Genomic DNA, 20519 nt, shown 5'->3' on the forward strand with positions numbered 1-20519 from the left:
TCCAAGGATTTACGCTTGTACCATACCTTCAGACCATTCTGCACCAATCGAAGAACAGTTCGTGTATGAAAGGAGGGTGTTTAAAAAATGTAATAGATTGACAGGTCTCTTAGCCTGTGTGTGACATTTTACTCTCATCTTGTCCAATCCATGACCTGTATGTCATATGAAGGCGTTCTATCTGTACTTTGGACCAGAAGGAGGAGACCTGTATGGTAGCTAGGGTGATGTGAAAAGAATCATGGCAGCTTCCTTAGTTAGGTGGCTAAGGGGACTCTACGTTTTCTTTTTGACATGTCTGCTATATGTCTCTGCTTTCTTAAATTTAGAGGAATTAAACGAGATGAAATATGGCATTCAGATTCTGCCCGATCCCGTCATCATGGGCCAGGTAACATGTCCAAGCTTTTAGGCTCTCACGTCGTCAGCTATAGTACTACAGTACGAAGCTAGCCTAAGCAATAATAACCGAGTAAGGATGTTACAATAGTACCAGTGGGGTATGTGGGTTGCAATACACTCAGCTAACGTTGTTTTACCTAGTAAGGGTGTGTTTATAATGAGAAATTCACTCAAAAACGTTAGCCATATGCCTAACAGTTTTGAGCAAGATAGCTAGATAGCTAATTCTATCTTGTACACGACGTAGCTAAACTACTGTAGCTGCAGCAATTTAACACAGCACACTTGATAGTAATATTGATGTAATGATACCTTACTGAACGAGTAAACAGATTATATGACGAGAAGGCTATGTGTCTAGTATGTCTATCTAGTACTATTTAGTTGCATATCGCGATCACGTTGCCATTTCTTACAATATGTTGTCTTTTTGTATATTGGCTACACTCACTTTAGTGTAGCGTGCACGCAGTTGCTTGCACTTCTGCGTCTTTCCATAAACATGCATGTTAACCCCCAATAACCTTTTCTTATGTCTTTTATTTCAAGTTACTGTAGGCTACATGTTTTAGCCTATTCATTCTGAAATCTACTATGAAATATTCACATTGTATGTGCCATATCTATCTCAGGTTAAGACAGAGGAAGTTATGCTCGTATCCAGCAAGTACAAGCAACTGTATGAGTGTCGTCTCCCAGTCCAGGCTGTGAGGTTTCATCAAGACCCTGCCTCAGAGCCTGACAACCAAGGCTACTCTGGGCTGTCCATCCCAGACCTCCTAAAGCCAATGCACAGTGCTCCCTGTTTAGTGAAGGTTAGTCACACTCACACTGACAAGGTTCAATCTGTGAAATACTATTTCCAATTAAGCGTAAAATTCAATTTGAACATTTCAAATGACATTCTATATATGGTAGGCAGGTATATCAATAAAAAAAGTAGTTTGGATCTGCTCTAATACTCATTGGCCATTGGCATTTTATTTTTGTTGACTGCAGACAAAGGACTGGTGGACATATGAGTTCTGCCTTGGGAAGCACATAAGGCAGTACCATCTCGAGGGTAAGTCATTGAACATATGTCCATCAGGTGCATGGTACAGATGAAGTGCTGATTGGCTTTTTTCTTATTTTTTATACTGAAGATAAAGGTGTTATACTGAGGGTACAATCTACTCATAATTATTTCTCTGCACAGACACAGAGATCAGAGGAGATGTTCTGTTCCTAGGCTACTATGAGTCAGAGTTTGATTGGAGCAATGAAACTGCCAAGGTATTTATTATTATTATTATTGGTATTAATATTTTTTTAGTTCGTAAATTATTACCCAGGGCACAGGTTTTCAGCTTGGCTGAAAGAATAATCTGCTCTAAATATGCATGAATTCACTTCACATGAATATCCTGCCTATTTCTTATTGTTTTGCAACCTGTTATCAAGGTTGTTTTTTTGGCTGGCTGTGACTGCATGTTGGTTTTGGAACACAGCAGGCACCTTGATTATGTTGGATAGATAATGATGGAAAGAACAGCATGACATTGTTTGGCTGATAGTTGCAGCAGAGGTGACTCAATCTCTAGAGACTCTTCAACCGATAGATCTGTGAAATGCTGACTGTTAGAAGCCAGTGTATATGAAATATAGAGTATGCCATAGTCCTGTATTCTAAGCATGGATTTCATTTCTGAGATATCTGTCCTTACGGAAACATGTCAGTATCCATTCATAACTGTCTGTGTTTGTTCTCTTCTGCTCTTAGGCCTCTAAGCAGCACAGGCTGAAGCGCTACCACAGTCAGAGCTATGTCAACGGCTCCAAGTGTGACTTGAATGGCAGCCACAGGGAGACTGAAGTCAGGGTGAGGAAAAAGTTGTACCTCTCAAACAACGCACCAAACTCGAATATAAGCCACTCTCTAGAAATGGGAAGATGGAGAGCTATCATTATCTATTATTTCAAAGTTGATCATACCTTTGAGAAGAAAACTACTGCTGTATGATGTAGCACTTTTTCTGGATCTCCTCAACTTGCTTAATGTGTCTCCTAGAGCAATGTAGATGGTTTTTAAACAGTATATTTACACCATATATTGTTTTATCCAGTTTGTGTGTGAGGAAGGCTCTGGAGACTACATCTCACGGGTGGATGAGCCTCAATCCTGCCGTTACGTACTAACAATCCACACCAGTCGTACCTGCCTGCACCCCTACCTGCGCCCACCCTCCACTGCCAAGCCTCAGGGCATTGTGTGCCAGCCAGCCCTAAGTGCCCAGCAGTACATGGACTATGTCAGGGCCCAAGTCTGTGAGTCGCAGGGGTTCTAAGGAAGCATGCCTATTTTCAAAATATAATATTAACCTTTTTTGAACCCCTAATTAGATGCCAATCTTAACAACAACAAAAAACTAGGAATATTATTGGGATGTTCTCTCCTCATGTTCTGTTTCTTGTCGTTCAGCTGATACAAAGCGTAAAGTGGAGCAAATCTCTGAAGAGCTAAAGAGTCTTGATGAGATGTTGGCTGGCGGTGACGGGACAGATGGCACTGCGGAGGAGACTACTGGCACGGAGTCGACCATGCCCACTGATGACATCCTGGAGTCAGACACAAAAGGTGCATTTTCTAGGTGCAGCATGCAGTGCTTAACAGTAGAAATGTGTGGTTAGGCATAATTTTCACCTTTGGTATAACTTTCTAATTTTGTACCAAATCATTCTTATATTTGAATATGCTAGTGCACAGTGCCCGTGATGTAGTCGTTGATTAAGATGTCGGTTAGACACACAAACACAGATTCGTGGAACTATAGATGTATACTGACATAAAGTAGGCCTATCCACTTTATTTTGTCTTTCTGTTAGCTAGCCAGCATTTCATCCATAAAGAAAACTGATTCAATGTCATGCCAGCAGTTAGCACTGCTCACCTGGCCGTATTGGTGTTGTAAAAGCAATAATAAAATTTGCTTCTAAATGTATATCCCAAAACACTTATTTGTGAATTACTAATTGAAGGGTTGTCCAGCAAGTAAGTCCTTGTTTGATGATGCCTAAAGCAATGGAAATCAAATCCTTCTCTAAGGCTAAACTGTGGTAAGTTGTTTGTGCAGTCTATGCGACAATTGTAGCTAATAACCTTCCAGCTATACTGAAATGAAGTATCCACCTTAAATATTATCTTTCTCTTAGTTAACTAGCCATAATTTCATCCATAAAGAAAACCCTGCTCACCTTGCTGTATTGGCATTCGCACTTTCTATAACCATACTGATTCTAAAAATGTTGTGTTGAAATGCTGGGCAGCATGTGATCGTTGTCTTTATCCCTGTAGGCACAGACGCTGTAAACTCTGATGCTGCACCTGAAGAGCCAAAGGACTCTGATTTTTGGGAGGGTGTGGCCAACCCACGGGGTGCCAAGGCAACTAACACCCAAAAGGTACCTGGGGACTTCTAGGTCAACCCTGCTCAACTGCTTACTGTCCTCTTAGTAGTTGCTTGACACATCCCATTATTTCACCTTGCACATTGGTGTCAAATGTTCATTTTAATCATGTGTCCAAAAGCCCACAAGATGGCGCTAACTGTGTACCTGTTTTCACAGCCTGCTGATGATTCTGAGACTAGGGGCCTGGTAGACAATGAAGTCATAGATGAAGGTAAAGTGTCACACTGCCATTTGGCCCTCTCATACACTTCTTGCTTCTTAATACATTTGTATTTAGTTTATTTTTTGTATTCAAATGCAACAGGTTTTGTTGATGAAAAATTCAACTTTAAAATCATCACCGACCCAGCAGACCTAATGAAGTTTGTCCAGCATCTCAAAGAGAGCAACCGAAAGGTCTGTAATCTGTATATGTAATCAGTTAAACACAATACACACATCTCCGAGGATTTCATATACAACTACAACTATTATCCAATTGGCGCCCCAGTGGTTCACCGGTCACGTGCGTGTACCATGTAGACTGAGGTCTTACCACAGGGGTCCAGGTCACATTTGTCACACTTCACTATCTCTGTCCAAATAAAGCAGGAATTCCTTCCAAAAAATCTATATATAAAAAACTATTCTCTAACTGTCTTTTCAGAAAGCACAAAATCAAGCCAAAACACAAGCAGAGTCACATAGGATGGCTGAGGAGAAGGAGAGGCAGGGTGAGGAGGAGGAGGATGGCCATCTTCTACAAGAGTTTGAAGAGGAGATTGCTGACCTTTCTATGCCCACAGCTAAAATCGAAGAGATCAAGGAGGAAATGCAAAAGCAGTTTGACAACATCATAGATGAGGTGCAAAACAAAGGAAATTACATGTAAATTAAATCAGATTAGATATTCTTATTTTCCATTGTTCTCCTGTTATGGTTCATTTAATTTCTGTGGTAGGAGTGGTTCCATCTAAATGGAATTAAACATCTATCGTATGGCTAAATCTCATTAGGTACATGAGGTAAATTATTAAATAGATCTAAACCGCTTACGTGCAGTATTTACTAGCAATATTTGATTTTATGTACGTTTTTCAAAATTGATGGCTGTTGTTGATTTATTGATCGAGCTTTAACCTTATTGACATTTTTTGCAGGCTCAGCAAGAGCTAGAGACTGAGGGACTTAAAGGGGAGTTTGACCGAACCCAGGCCACTCAGACGCTGGAAACTACCCTGGACAAGCTGCTGGACCGGTTGGAGGACAAGGAGAGTCTAGAAACGGAGTCCCAGACCGAGGGGGGCCAGAGAGCCAATGACCCAGCTAGGGGCAGCCCCAGCCTGGCCCCACACCAGCCAGGTAACTGGACATCTCTCTCTGCCTTCAGGAGCTTCTCTGGAGCTTTCTTTCTTGAGTGCATACCACTGAATCCATGTGTAGCACCCATATTCATTGTTACATCTACATACTGTGGGTCTTCATTTTTATGTAGATACCTGACTTGAGCTGTGCTCACAGGAGGCTAAATGGTACAGTAGAAAGAGACAGCCTTGTTTGGATCCAGTATTTCGTTCATGTCACACTTGTCACCTGTAGTTATTTTTGTAGTAGGTTTATTTGATTACTTCAGACAATAAACACCACACCCCTGGCTCCAGCCCCTGCATCCTGTCGCCCGGCCTACACATGAGATTTTGAGGTGTTGTTTGTCCCTCTTTTGTCTCGTCACCCCAGAGCAAGCAGCTGATGACCATGTTAAGATCAAAATAACTAAGTATAAGACGGGCAGCAGCCCTGATGGGGAGGTCAGAGTGCAGGAGATGGGAGAAGGAGACCCCCAGTGGCAGCACATAAAGGACGTGGTTAAAGAGCAGCTAGAGAAAGCAGGACTGAAGGCCGAAGGTAGGAAGGGGGGTGCCCGAGAAACACGGCCTGTCTCTCTCTCTTCCATCTGATGTCTTCAGTTATAAACTCATATCGCTCCTTTCCTCTAATCTTTGAATCCTAGTTAGGTTACTTTCCCCAGAGAGGAGGGGGGGCACATCTCAGACAATATACTGATTTTTAGCCTGGAAATTCTTCCGCTCTGTGTATGAGAATGTAGGAAGGTATAGTGAATGGAACGGCTTTGTGTTAGTCGGGTTATGTATATTGCATTAGTTTTGGTTTCACAATGGGTTTGTCCTATGTAACACATTTAGGGGAGTTTTGAGCTGAGATGCACTTGTCTATTTTATCAACTGTATATTTTACAGGTTGTCCTACTGTACATGTGCTTTCCACCTCCTGTTCTCTGCATTTCATTTTCTTTGTTGATCTCCATTAACATTTTGAAAGGGGTTGTGTGAATTTATAGTCACTATCATGCCTGTAAGCAAATGTATATTCTCTTTATCTGTTGTCGGTTGCATTGGTGTGAGAGACCATTTAATCTGACTAGTCTAGTTGTTTTTCTTCTAGGTAAAATTGAGGTAAAGATCTTAACACGAAAGAATGCAGAAGAGACTGGGGAACAGTGGTTGACCGAAGAAGATACAAAGTCCTTCAGGGAGCTACTTATCAACTTACTGGTAATTTGAACAGTTGTATCACAAATTATCTTCCAAAAAAACTCATTACAGTTGACCCATAAAATATACCAAGTTTAATGGATATTGTGGAGGAAATCTGGGATTTCTTATGTGCTCAATATGTTAATCACAATCAGTGGATCAGCTATTGCCTTATTATCTGTTCATGTAATATTATTTTCTTATTCATTCATATAGATGTGTTCCTACGGTAATCTATATTGTGTATGTTATCCTTGTTTTCCTTTTTTACTACAAATTCTGTCCTCTGACCTTCATGCCTCAGAGAGACTTTGCTACAGTAGTTCCACTGTGTCTGAACTGGTCATTTTTACATCAAGGTGTTCATTAAACTCTCTCCAATCAGCTGGTTTTCAACTACTTGTAAACCTAGAACCTAAACTGATAGTCAAACCGTTCTAGGGGAGACGGAAAACACTTTCTTCCACAATAGCCATCTAATTGTCCTGCTTGTGTCCCCAGACAGGAGGCACAGAAGAGGTTTACAAGGAGCAAAAGAGGCAGCAGGAGCTAGAGAACAACTACCGCTTTGTGTGGGGAGAGTCACAAGAGGACCCCCAGTCTACAACCACTTCTGACTCGGAGGATCTTGACCTTTGAGCTCCTGATGCCCTTATCAGTTGCCATGGAAACCCAACACCTTGGAGGCTGTTTGGATGTTATTGTTTTGTTTTTTCTTCCAAGCTGAACACACTGTTTAGCAATGACAAGCTTCACCAGTTACTCGGTGACCACAAATACACCTGCTTCCTCATTAAAACTGTGTTCTGTCTTGTTCAGGCATCAATTGTACCTTGCACAATGACATCCAAATGTCTCAGCTAAGGTAGAGTTAGTCACATCATCATGTTGGCAAAAAGTTCCTTATATTCATGGATTATACAATGAATTTATTTGAGAGGGGTGGATAGCACTTTGGACTGGACACTATACAACAGTATATCACAGTACACCTGTGAAAAGACTGAATTTTACCACCATTACACAGAAAGTTAACAGCACCTTGTGTTGCTGTTAAACGGCAGTTTATCTCTATAAGGAAATTGCTTTGTAAAGAGGTGTCTGTAGGAAAGCCATATTTGCCCATGGCTAAACAAACCTGAGTTTGTTAACACAAGGAGAGTTGTGTGCACGATAACACCCCATTCTTTAGGCTTTAGAAAGTAAGGTTGGGATGTAAATAAATGAATTGAGAAGATAAGAATTGCATGTGGTTTAAAGCTTGAACCACAATTTTTAATAAAATCGTGATTTTTGTAAAACTTACTTTACTCAAAATAATTTGATTATTGTAAATAGATGTGACAATGTGAATTATTATGCATTTTATACTGTAGCACTTTAAAAGTTAATGTCTCTGGTAAATTCGAATTTATTCATTAAAAATGTGTTTGTCCTGATCACATTATTGGCTGAAGACAGAAAGCAATGTCAATCTCAAATCAACCCATATATTAAATTGTCAAATATGTTTTAGTTTTGTCAAAATTAGGCTACCTTTAAGGTTTGTAATAAGGGCTTATAAAAAGTATAGTTTGTGAATAAATGTAGTTTCATAAAGATGTGTATATAATTGTACTTGAACAAGTTAAGAACGATTTCAGGTCAATGTAAAAATGCTTGCTTGAGCGTTCAGGCTGTATTTTTATATTTTTTGTTAAATCAACTACCACCTAAAACTTTTCCATAAGCCCTGGCATCCTCAAGGAGTTGATTTAAAAGAACAGTGCATGGAGATGCAGGTCACATTGTGACAAGCTGCCTTAAAAGGTTGTCTTGATATGCCCCTTATTTAGAAAAAGACCATACATTGACAAGGCATTTTACATTAAATGTAGTGCTATTTGTTGCATCATGTTATTACATTGTGTGGGTGTACTGTAGAATTCATCTTTACATTCCAACCTGTGTAGACTACGTGTCAGGAAAACTCCTACGCATGCTAAGTTTCTTCCAGAAAGGCTGTAAAATATTTACACATGGTCAATCAACCCGGACATAAATTGAGGAAGGTGTATGCCTCTAGATTACATGTGGCTTCGATTTCGGCTTTCTGGCGTTCTAACAAGTCAAACTCAGCAACTACGCTGAACTGAAGTAACCAATCAAAAGCATTTCCGGGAATACTACAGTGTCTCGCAGCTAGCTAGTCTAACTACTTGGCATTTTCGCAGCAATCGCCGAATTTGATTGAATATGGGATAATATGCGCGTTAGTTTTAAACAGCTGAATAACCAAATTAGACGTAGTCAAGCTGGCTTGGCCATTTGTGATTTGAATACTGCTTCTTTGACTTGAGCTAGTCTACGTACGCTGACTGGGTGCTAGTACTTGCTAGCCTTGTAGTTGCTAGAGCTAGCTAGAACAGTAACCTGAGTAGCTTGCTAAGTTATCATGATTTTTACGGTTAGTACCACAGCTATGATATGTTTAGTAGGGTTTGACTAGCTCACGCTCACTGTCGTACTGTTTTTAGCAAATAACGCTACAATCATTCCACTTGCTGTATTTTTGTAAACATGGTACAGTAGCTAACAAGTAAGATTCATTTGAGATTTTAATCATGTGTCAAACCCCACTGTGTCACAGCTGAGACTGAGAGTAAGTTTTCCCATGACAAGTCGACAATGGAGTTCAGATAGTGCCGGGTAAGTGACCAATAAACTTGCTGCTGGCTTCCCAAGAACGAAGTTACTTTCTAAACTTGTTAATTTAAAAATTAAACAATTTAATTGATACATATTGGGTCCATTTCGTGTTTGACGCTGATAAATAGCTGACAGAAAGCTAGCTTAGCCTTATCCAGCAAATATGAAAACTAAGCAACATTAATTGGACGAAACAGCCTACCGTCCTTTATCCCCCTAATACAGTTCTATTTTATCTTGGCAACTACCTTAGATAGTTATGGAACAAGTTGTTTTGCTGGTTTAAGTCAGCTTCATTGCATATCTGACTCCTTACGATCACGTAGACCCAGCATGTTCGTGTGTTAGTTAACAAGCTCGATCGAGCTCTCCGCCCATTTTCAGTTCCTTGCTAACTAGGAACCATTGTTACTTCGTCCTCAGCTTTCTTAGAGAATTGGAGTGAGACTCGTTGAGTTCAGCATGAAGGCCCTGAGCTCAAGGTGCTCCTTCTATTTGGGCTTTCTGGTGGGAACCTGCACGCTCTATGTGTTCCTGCGCCAGGTGTGGTTCGAAAAGAGTTTTCAGACACGTCAACCCGATGGACTTGAGAAGATTGCAGGAGAGCAGCATGCTTTGGACGAGGAGAGAAAAAACTGGAAGAAGGAGAGATCGGCTCTGTTCAACCTAAATCACCCTCACCACAAAGGTAGTCACAGTACAATTACTATATAGACAGGCCGTCATTGCCAAATCTATTTATTCATGCTGCCTTTATCATTATTGACATGTCGTTATACTCATGGTTGTTATTACTGTTGTTAACATCCTTGTAGGCAGATTAGGGTACTTCCTTCTCTTATCATTCTGGTACAATAGTAAAAAGGTGACCTTTGTTTAAGTGTGTCCTTTGTTGGTTACTTTGTATATTATCACCATCATCACAATGTGAATGTAAAATTGTGTTGTAAAACAAGAGTTAAAGTTAAATTGTCACAAGTAGGTGAAAAGTAAAAAACATATTCATGTTTTATGAACGTCATAACTTGTCAGGTGAGGACAGCCGCATGGCAGACGAGCTGTACCAGAAGGTCCGCATCTTGTGCTGGGTGATGACTGGACCAAAAAACCTGCAGACGAAAGCTCGCCATGTCAAGGCCACCTGGAGCCGCCACTGTAACGTGGTGGTTTTTATGAGCTCAGTAGACGATCCTGACTTTCCCACAGTGGGGCTGGGTACTCAGGAGGGCCGTGACCAGCTCTACTGGAAAACCATCCGCGCCTTCCATTATGCCTACGAGCACCATATCCACGAGGCTGACTGGTTCCTCAAGGCTGATGACGACACTTACGTGATTGTGGACAACCTTCGTTGGGTTCTGGCCAACCACACGCCTGAGGAACCGGTTTACTTTGGTCGCAGGTTCAAGCCCTACACCAAGCAGGGCTATATGAGCGGTGGCGCAGGCTACGTGCTGAGCAAAGAGGCCCTGAAGCGGTTTGTAGAGGGCTTCAGAGATAAGGTTTGCACTCACACCACTCCAGTGGAGGACCTTGCCATGGGGCAATGTATGGAGAAGGTGGGAGTACAGGCAGGGGATTCCAGAGACACTATCCAAAGGGAAACCTTTCACCCCTTCGTCCCTGAGCAGCATCTCACAGCCAAGTTCCCTAAGAGCTTCTGGTACTGGAGCTACTGCTACTACCCCATCTCAGAGGCAAGTACTGGCAATAAGGGAGTTTGGGGTTGGCTTGGTTAAGGTTTCAGTCAAAATATTTACTTGGGACATATTGTAATCTTTTGAAGGCTGCTCATTATTGTTCTGTGAAAGGATTGGTTGTTAAACTTGCAGTACAGCCCGTAGGGAATAGACCATTTTTTTCACAATGTTTGCTAAATTGACTGTAGTTAAGTTATTGATTGTTTATTGTTTTGGGTGACTTGTCTTGTTTTCAGTGTTAATTTGTGCTCCCTTACAGGGCCCCAATTGCTGCTCGGATCTTTCGGTGTCTTTCCACTATGTGGATCCATCTCTCATGTACTTGATGGAGTACTATATCTACCACCTCCGAGCTTTTGGCTACAGATACCGCTACCAGCCCCCAGCCCCACTGGGATACAGGACGCAGGGCTCTGAAGGAATCTGGGAGGGTGCAGAGGTCAGAGACTCCAAAGAACTGCCCCCTCCAGAGAAGGAAAGAGAGGGGGGGCACGACCTGACAGTCATGAAACAAGAGGGTGTGCTTCCTGCTGCTGTGGCGAATGTCCTTCCTGATGCCCCACAAGATGTAAAGCAATAGCAGCCTTTTGTCATGCGTATTATGTCATGGATACTGCTTGGGAGAGATTTCAAATATTTGTGAGCAAGTGTAGGTGCGGCATTCACGTGTTCTGGTATGGAAGGAATAGACAAGAATTTATGGGGTTGTGGAATCCCAATGAACTTGGTTGATATGTAAATAGTGCTAAGCATTTGATATTTATTTAACTTCAAAACGACATCCCTAAATCCAGTGTTTTCCAGTCCCCTTTTTACAAGGAACAAAACGTACAGTGTACTTGAGAGAGCTGTTGACAGAGCTGAATTGAACAGTTAGTCACTTTTGCTACTTGAAGACCAAAAGTCAGAATTTGAAACAAAATGTAAAAATTACGACCAGAATTTACAGTTTAAATCCCAAAATGTCAGTTTTCCAGTGCCTGTTTTTTGTCAACTTTTTTTTTTTTAACCACTGTCATGAGACACTTTATTTGAATGAAAACATATGCAGCTTTAGAGTTCATCAGGACATGTATTGGCTTTTTGATGATGTAACAACCTGTTAAACCACTCCTTACTGTGTGGGTGCATTCACATAGCATGTTGGGAGAATTTACTAAACTGGACTGACTTGCATTCCCACCCCAAAGACGTGCACTCTCTTTAGCTATGTAAGCCCTACAGCTGTTGAAAAGGTGTGAGAGTGTCTCTCATCTGAGATTATCTTCTGATTTAAGAGTTTTGGCTTGTGCCTTGTGAATTGATTGTATGGCATGGTCTGCTGCACATTTGACTTTGCACTGTGACAGTCTGAGGATGAACAATGATTTGATTACATTCATATAGGTGGTATCTCCTTCAGACTGACAGCCTGAAGACCTTTGAAGTCTTTGGACCACATGAGTCACATTTGGACTTCTTTGTGAGGTTATGCATGACAAACAATCTCTAGCCTTCAAAAGTCATTTTCTAGTTTTATTCATGTGTTAAATCATCTAATATTGTGTTTTTCCATATTTAAGTGATGTTTTAATCTTATGTTTCTGTTTAAACGCATACTAATTTATGCATATGTTATGTTTAGTGGTGATGGTAAAACAACATGCATAAAGATGCATACTGCCAAAGTTACCTACTGTATGCTTTGACATATGTTGCTACAAAGTTATAAAGTATTAGGCCTATAAACGGCATAAAAATCTTTTTCTCAAGTCTCAAAGTTGAAACTGTCTTAAGCTTGTATAGCACAAAATACTACATACTACATTATCAGTCGTATACTAACATTTATAGAGCTAGGTATTATGGAATACTTTTATTGCAACATGCTTGATGAATTTATTATCACCACTAAGTGTTAACCAAATATAATCCCCTAAATTACTTTATGTACTGCTTTCAAACCAAAACTGGATTAATAAAATTTTTATTATTATTTGAAGATATTCTTAAATTTGTGTCTGGCCGCTAGTGGGGGTGATGGTAAAGGTTGATGTCACAGATTCATTTTGACGTAAATAAATGTACTGTATTCATTATATGACAATGTTATATCCCTCCATTCCTCTCCCATATACTTTACCTCTATCTTCAAGTCAAACGGGACTCATGTCAAATAAAATGCCTTGTGTGTCTTTTGCAAATGTTTACATTGTATGTTTAGGATACTATTGTAAGTACACAAGCAACTGTTTCTCTGCCAATGATTGGCAGTGGATGTCTATTATAACACATTGTAGTCTGCACCAATTTTTTTGCAGACTAGCTTTTTACAGACTAACTTTAATTAAATTGGGTATGATCGGTCACCAGTTTCTAATTGTGTGCGGTGTAATTATGAAATTTCACAGTTCGTCATTACGTCTTGGGCTTCTGAAATTGACGCCTACGTAATTATTTCCTGAAAAGTGGAGCACAGGGGTAGTTAACAGCCAAATGTATGAGCAAGGTAGACTGTTTCTGTTAAATCAATAAAAGTAATTTAATGAGCATAATAAATAAATATTTTACTGTACAATGAAACATTTGTATCCTTTTTTGTCAACAGAAATGTCACCCATAACCTTTGTCATAGCATTTTGATATTGATCCTGATCTGATTAAGTGTAGTACTGTAAACTACAGAATATTGCACAAACAATGCATTTACCATCCCTCTAACCAAGGACACATTGATCCACTCCATTGTGTTATGTCCCCCAGTCCTGTCATGTGTTCTGTGTGTCTTTGTTTTGGCTCTGTCTTCTGTACAGGTGGCACCAATCACCCTCATTGCCACTCATCACTGACTCCTCCATCCCGGAATCATGTTCAGCTAGTTCCTGTTCCCATCATCCAATCCCATCATCCCTTCAGCTGTATATCTGTGCCACTGTTAGTTTTGTATGAGGTCTCTGTGTGTTTGGTTGCTCTTTGTGAGGGTTTTGTTTTGCGACATTGTGGAAGCCTGAGCAACCTGTTTATTGGGTGTGCTTTGCCTTCGGCAAGGGAACAACCTTTGTTCTCTCACATATATATTATTGTGAGAATGCTGTTAAGCATTCTCACTATTGTTTTCCTGTTTCTCTTTATTATTGTGAGAATGCTGTTAAGCATTCTCACTATTGTTTTCCTGTTTCTCTTTATTGTGAGAATGCTGTTAAGCATTCTCACTATTGTTTTCCTGTTTCTCTTTATTATTATATCAACTTCTTAGTTCTTCCGCCGTTTTCTGGCCTTTAACTAGTTTGCATACTTTCACCGATTCCTACAATTTATGTATCAAAACGTTCAGCTCCTTCAGGAGATGTTGGCTATGACATCTGGTATTTCTCACTTTTATACTTTTTAAGACATTAAGGTTTTTGTGCAAATTATTCTCCCATTAAAAGTAATGGTAAATCCTTTCAAATCATTAAAAAGCTTCCTCCTCTTTCAAACGTAACTACTTCAGCATACTTTCAGCTAGAGACACCATTCAACCTTTAAAATGTTCACAAGACATTCAGCTATTCCCAAATGAAATACATTAAAATGTTTGCTCTTTCTTGATTTTTATGAATGAGAAGCAAGCAGAGTGGCACACTGCTGGCTGCTTTTTTTCTGATATTCAACTAAATTGTCAAACAAATTCCACTAACGTTCATATAGTTTAACTTACAGAAACAAGTTATACCTTAAAATGTAGGAAAAATTGTCCTCTTTCAGCCAATGTAACTACTAAAGAGCTCACATTTACAGATTTTCAGCTATGAGCCTTGAAACGAGAGCAGCCTTTCAAATTCTCTCACTAACTTCAATGGAGAGGTGGGTAAAATCCGTCAGAGAAAGCAGGAAGGAAGACGATTTCGAAACTGCCGGTAGAGACATATTTCTGACCGCACAGACATATAAAGGACATCTCTAGTTTCGACAGAGTCTTGGGTCTCGGAAAATATCCTCATTTTATTGATTGGACGTGTAGTTTTGCGTCTAGGTCAACTGGTTTGAGGTGTGGATGCTAGGTAAATGTTCGTTTTTCTCTGCCTAGCTCGTTAGCTATCACAGCTGCGCCATCACCGTGGCAACCAAACAGACACGCACCATGAAAGCAGAGTTGTGAACACGTTTTCGAAACTGCCAAGAGTTGTATTTCTGACCGCACAGACATATAAAGGATATCTCTGGTTTCGGCAGTCTTGGGTCATGGAAAATATCATTATTTTTTGTATTGTACGTACAGTTTTGCGTCTAGGTTAACTTGTTTGAGGTGTGGATTCTAGCTACATTTCTGTTATTCTCTCTTATAATCAAGCTAGCGCGATGGCTCTCCAAAACTAAAAACGGTTCGACTTTTTTCCACAATCGACCAAATTGGCCAAACAAGGTATGTAGCTACATTGATCTTAAAGTGTACATAATCTAGCCTCCATTCTAGTGACGCTACGACTGTCATCATACGGCGAAACCAGGTCACATAGCTAGCTACGTTTTTCCAGACATAATATTCGTTACTAGTACCTAGTACAAACAAATGCTTCGTAACTGAAGAGTATTTACTCTGTATTGGCGATATTGACAATAGGGGTTAAGGAACTTGTCTTTAATCAAAAGATGGTCTCCGTTTTCAATTTGAAGCAGTAGATGTAGCTTATGTAGGAAATGTTCCATTGCATCCTCTCTCTAGCTTAGCGTCGGCTACAGATGGACGACAATCACGATGCATGCATTATTCACGCCTACGGTGTTAATACAGTCTGTAAAAATACCACTTTGACACACATGCAAGATGATCCGCTGGTTAGATGTAGCATGATCTTATTTACTACCCACAATAGTTCAACTTTTTTTGCTGCAGCATTTTAATCAGTTAGCTCCAGGTCCTCTCTAAAATATATTTCAGACCTTTTGAAACCTGAGCAAATGACTTTCTACTACATTTTCAAATTCTTCTGAATTATTTCTCTTTTTGCATTGTTCTTCTCTTTTCTGTAGTTTTATGCCTTCGTCCAGCTCCTGCCCCTTTCAAAAATACCTTTCGGGCGCTTTGAAACTTCAGCTTATAACTTTCTACTAAATTTTCACTATTTTCAGCTTTTTTAGCATGGTCAGCTATCCCCATTCAGGTTTTCAGCATTCTCACTGCTGTTTCGCAGGAACAGCCTTTTCTAGTTTTTATTTCTTTTTGCCCCCCTAAAAGTCAGTCAATATTTGGCCTACATAGACAACCTAGGTGTCAAAAGTTTCGTCGTGGTAGCGATTGAGTTGCTTCTATTGGGATTTACGTTCCGTTGCATGGTTTAAGTGGAAATTAAGTTTTTGCGGCGAAAAGTGAAGCTAACGGTGACTAACTTGCTAGCCACAGTCAATGACGCTACTTACGTCACTAACGTCACGAAAACTCGCGTGACTACCTCTAGCAGAACATTAGTTTAGCAGCTCGTTAACTTCTGGGAGATAGCTAAGCTAACTGCTTTACTGCAAGGCAGCTGCAGAAACGCCACAAGCAAAGAGGCCTGGGTGATAACTATTTACTAATTTTACTTTGTGATATGACACACAATTGTGACGTGCCATGTACAATATAAGCTGATTTTATTAAGGAAGTACATCTACTTTCGGAAACTGTACTGTAGTCTACTATGTCACTGAAGTATTAGCATCATGACATTAGCCTCTGTTGCCCGGGCAACACATACTACAGTGGTCTATGATGCATCTGTTTTCAATCGTTAAAATAAACATTCCTCACAAATACATTTTCGTTGTAGGATTTATTATGACATTACATTTACAAGTAAACTATTTGTGGGTGAAATTATCATTACCTGTGGTTTCAAACCAGTGTTGCTCACTGCAACGCTGTAGCCTACGCGAGACACTACAAAAACATCTACACAGCTGTACAGTAGGAAGTCAAACGGCGACAGAACATGTTCGGCACTCCCCTTACTTAAATCAAAAGTCTATCTAACTACTAACCTTGACTTCATTGCCACAGCCTAAACTTTGTCAATCTGTTCATGAAAATAATTTCAGGCTAAACCGTACAACGGAACGTTAAATCAAATTCAACCAACGCAATCGCTACCAAGACGAACACAGCAGTAGTACTGTACTGTACTGTAGAAGTACAATTTACCGGGGCAGGTTCTTTGCGTTGTTAAATGATCGCTACCAGTGAGCTTTTTATGAATTAGCGATTTTCCACTAAATAAATGTCAAGCTTATTTACGTTTTTGGGGGCATATTTTCAGTTAGCAGATGGTACTGTTTGAATCGCGATTCCATCTTCTACTGCCGGGTAACGTCGTAGAATAATCTTCAAAGGGGGTTCTTTATTAATGAATGCAATATGAGTAGGCTAAATGCCTGAAAATATCACGAGAAGGGAAAACTTAAAAGGACGTTAAAGTCATAGAGATTAGGTCAATTTTTACACCGGTCTGCCAAATGTATTCGTTTTGATTCAGCTATGAGGCTGCCTCTTGCAGGGGAAATGAGAAGACATCTATTTCATTCTACACTTCACTCATATTTTGAGTTGTAAATGAGCAGCAAAAAAAAGATGCTTTTAAATCTATGTCATCTTTATAAATAATAAGTATGTATTTTTATATAAAATATACAGAAATATCAGTTGTAAAAATGTCATTAAAAAACGGACCCCTGTGCAACCGACGCAAGCAAGCACACCCTACAATTTCCCCAGAAATTGTACCCTCTCTAGTTGTGATTGTTTTGTGTTGTACTATTATTGTTTACCATTACCATTGTTAATCTTTTGTTTCTTTTTGTCTTCCCAGGGAAGAGGGGAAGACAACCAGGGCTTACATTATCCATAGGGAAACTTCTTTGTCTAAACACACTAGGTTAGATCTGGGCAGACCACACCCTGGATTTTGGGTAGGGCTTTGCTTTGGTCCCGTCCAGCCCCTTCTCACAACTTTGTTTACCGTGGCTAATACATGCCCCTTCTGAAACGGTAACATTGTGTCAGTGCCCTTGCTCGCACCCACGACTCCATACCTCTTTTTCTGACTGCTGAGGGTCCTTGAGCAGCGAGGTGTAATCTCCCCTCCTTAACGGGGGTAGTGCAAACTGATCAACTGGGTCACCACTGAGTTACCAAAGGCATATTCTCACACACATAAATTCAATGTTGAATTCAATGGAACACATTTAGTTAATGAATCATCTTGACATCACTCATTGGTACACTACCACATATGAGGGTACATTTGCATGGGTAAAAAGCCTTGAAGTGCAACATAGAATGAATCAACTGTATATCACTGGCTGGTTATAGCAGAGCTGCAGTTAAAGGTGGGGAAATAGGATCCTCCCTATGCGTTGCGTTGAAACCTAAGCAGAGAGAGAACAAACTCATTTAACACACGAGCAGAACACACAACACTGGATGGATATTAAAGCATTATGGTTCATTAAACACAGCCAGGGATAGGATATAACAATGAGAATATAATAATCTGTTAATAAAATAGTGTTTTTTTTGATGGGCATACGGTATGGAGATGGCAGGTTGACAATATTTTGTGTTTATGGATTGTCTTTTTACCTTAATCTCCCTTTATGGATGAAGAAGCCTCCTGCTGGCTGCGGATATCCGACATTCTTCCATGGACGAGGGACTAGAAAGATACAACGGTCAAAGAGGTTACATTTCACCATTGTTTTGGGTTAAAGCCCAGTTGATTTGTCAGTGATCTTTGACTAATTACACTTTGTGCCAGTAGAGGGCAAACTATGTTCAGAATATCTCCAACTCACCTGTCTCAGGACTCCTGCGCCCCAACAGACCAACAAAGACATCATGCATGTCTCCTACAGAAGACAATTTTATTAAAAAAAATAAAAAATGGTGTAATAGATTGTTAAATATTTATTTGATTGTTCGGTTCAGGTTGATTCAGATTTGCTTCTTAAAACATTGCCATTTTCTGTGTGCCCAATGTTTTATTAATTAAGGTTAAGCTCATTTTAATGATGAAGACAACATAATTAAAAAAGCATCAGCGGCAGACTAACAGACAGGACTATCTCAACAACAACAAAAATACTCACCTGCATTTCTCCTGCCCATCAGTCCTACAAAGCTGTCATAGTCTATGTCACTGAACCGTTTTAGATTTGTGAGATCCCTGTTGAGGAAGTTTGGCCTGTTCTGCGAGAGCTGGGAAAGAATGAAACAAAACTAAAAATCAAATTGACTCAATACATAGGCTACATCTACAGGTATTATTTTAAAATACAAAGTGGGCTACATTTTTCTGTGCACCTGCATTAAAATAGTTTGACTACCTAACCCATGAACTGAATTTGAGAAATGTTCGCCATACCTCCTGACACCAGGACACCGTCGGCCCGGAGGCAAGGAGCATCAGGAATGACGCTAATGCCAGCGCCCAACAATTTCCAAACATTCCTGTTTATTTCACGTGATCTAGCAGCCTAACTTTCTGAAACCGAGAATGTAAATCAATATTGAACGAAATTGTAATTTAGTCTATACCATTATTGATTTACCGGCATCATGCAGTCATCATAGTTGATATTTGGAGTAGCCTAATTGTATTGTCATGATCTTTTATTGGTTAAAAGTTTTCAGTCTGAACCATTAGCACCTGTCCAGCCATAACTGTGAGGCGCATATAAAACATCTTCCATCAAGAGTCGAACACATTATAGGCATATAGATAAGTAAGATACATTTATTTTCATATATCGGTTATTTAAATGAAGAAAATTCACATTAATTATGTTAAATTTACCTGTTGTTATTGATTAATATTTCATCGATGAGAAAAGGTCCACTGCGTGACCACTTTGTCCAGTTAGTCTTTATCTAAGAAAAACTGTCTACTGACAACGTCGATCACAAACACTCCTTCAATATACCCCCAATTTTTAAATAGGCTCGTATAATATACACGTGACTCAACCGCTCCAACGCCTGCGCGCATCTTCTCTCCCATCCTCTATCCTCTTATCAAACTGCTTCAAATAATATATCGAATCGTAAATCCAAGTTATGCATACTTTCGCAATTGAGCACTGATAGTGAATTAGATATCAGTTGGAAGCTGATGTGAGTCTCATCTTTGTTTAATTATATCGTATGATACGTAGAATAATGTTTCACTTAGGCGATCCCCATCATTGATGATGGTGTGATCACACAAGAGTTGACATATACATTTACATGGATAAAGCGCTGTGTGTTAACAGATGAATAAATGAAAGCGTCTTGAAATAGTTCCATTTGGCTGTCTCACTATGTTCAGTCGAAGAATGGCTGCATGCTGTGAAATTGAGAAAACATAAGTATATGAAAAATACCAGTGTATTATTTTATTATCATGAAGACATCAATATCTTACAATATCTTATCTTGCAATCCTCAGATACAAGTGTGAATGGCAAGGTGACCATGACATGAAAAGATGAAAAGCAGTGTGTGTGTGTGTGTACACGTGTGGGTGTGTGTTCAACATGTTTCCTCTTTATGCTGACTTACAGAGGTGTTTTTCTTAGATAATTTGGTAGATAGGACAATGTTCAGTGTATTTATTAGGGCAAAGGCATAAATAAAAACAATTTCATGTAGTTTTCTATACCATGTCTCCCTTTTCCTAGTCGTTTACTGACCATATATCAAAGTTGTCTTTCAAATGTATCTGAGAGGCAAGACAATCGTCTGAGGTTTATTGGACTGTAAGTATTTATG

General features: G+C 39.8%; 3 protein-coding genes across 4 annotated transcripts; 2 read left to right on the forward strand and 1 right to left on the reverse strand.

Moving 5' to 3' along the window:
- Window positions 1-185: 185 nt before the first annotated feature.
- os9 (OS9 endoplasmic reticulum lectin) lies at window positions 186-7830 on the forward strand. Of its 2 annotated transcripts, XM_062465641.1 has the most exons (15): window positions 188-391; window positions 1035-1217; window positions 1402-1465; window positions 1601-1677; window positions 2165-2263; window positions 2508-2709; window positions 2864-3019; window positions 3737-3843; window positions 4009-4063; window positions 4157-4248; window positions 4499-4696; window positions 4992-5193; window positions 5569-5736; window positions 6295-6404; window positions 6888-7830. In XM_062465641.1, exons 1-15 carry the CDS (start codon window positions 242-244, stop codon window positions 7023-7025), a joined length of 2001 nt encoding a protein of 666 aa, XP_062321625.1. In that variant the 5' UTR covers window positions 188-241; the 3' UTR covers window positions 7026-7830. The 2 variants fall into 2 exon arrangements, with proteins under 2 accessions (XP_062321633.1, XP_062321625.1); XM_062465649.1 differs by lacking the exon at window positions 5569-5736 and having other exon boundaries at window positions 186-391.
- Window positions 7831-8442: 612 nt separating this feature from the next.
- On the forward strand, window positions 8443-12755 carry c1galt1lb (core 1 synthase, glycoprotein-N-acetylgalactosamine 3-beta-galactosyltransferase 1, like b). Its single transcript, XM_062465660.1, has 5 exons — window positions 8443-8832; window positions 9016-9074; window positions 9498-9762; window positions 10107-10771; window positions 11034-12755. The coding sequence occupies exons 3-5, from the start codon at window positions 9537-9539 to the stop codon at window positions 11352-11354; spliced, it is 1212 nt and encodes a 403-aa protein (XP_062321644.1). The 5' UTR covers window positions 8443-8832; window positions 9016-9074; window positions 9498-9536; the 3' UTR covers window positions 11355-12755.
- A 3794-nt stretch (window positions 12756-16549) lies between these two features.
- tac3b (tachykinin precursor 3b) lies at window positions 16550-19702 on the reverse strand. Its single transcript, XM_062465712.1, has 6 exons — window positions 19564-19702; window positions 19132-19251; window positions 18857-18965; window positions 18563-18616; window positions 18351-18423; window positions 16550-18136 (listed from the first exon to the last, which is right to left on the reverse strand). The coding sequence occupies exons 2-6, from the start codon at window positions 19213-19215 to the stop codon at window positions 18118-18120; spliced, it is 339 nt and encodes a 112-aa protein (XP_062321696.1). The 5' UTR covers window positions 19216-19251; window positions 19564-19702; the 3' UTR covers window positions 16550-18117.
- Window positions 19703-20519: the final 817 nt, after the last annotated feature.

This window comes from Osmerus eperlanus, chromosome 1 (assembly GCF_963692335.1).
Source record: "Osmerus eperlanus chromosome 1, fOsmEpe2.1, whole genome shotgun sequence".
In the NCBI taxonomy this organism is placed as follows: domain Eukaryota; kingdom Metazoa; phylum Chordata; class Actinopteri; order Osmeriformes; family Osmeridae; genus Osmerus; species Osmerus eperlanus.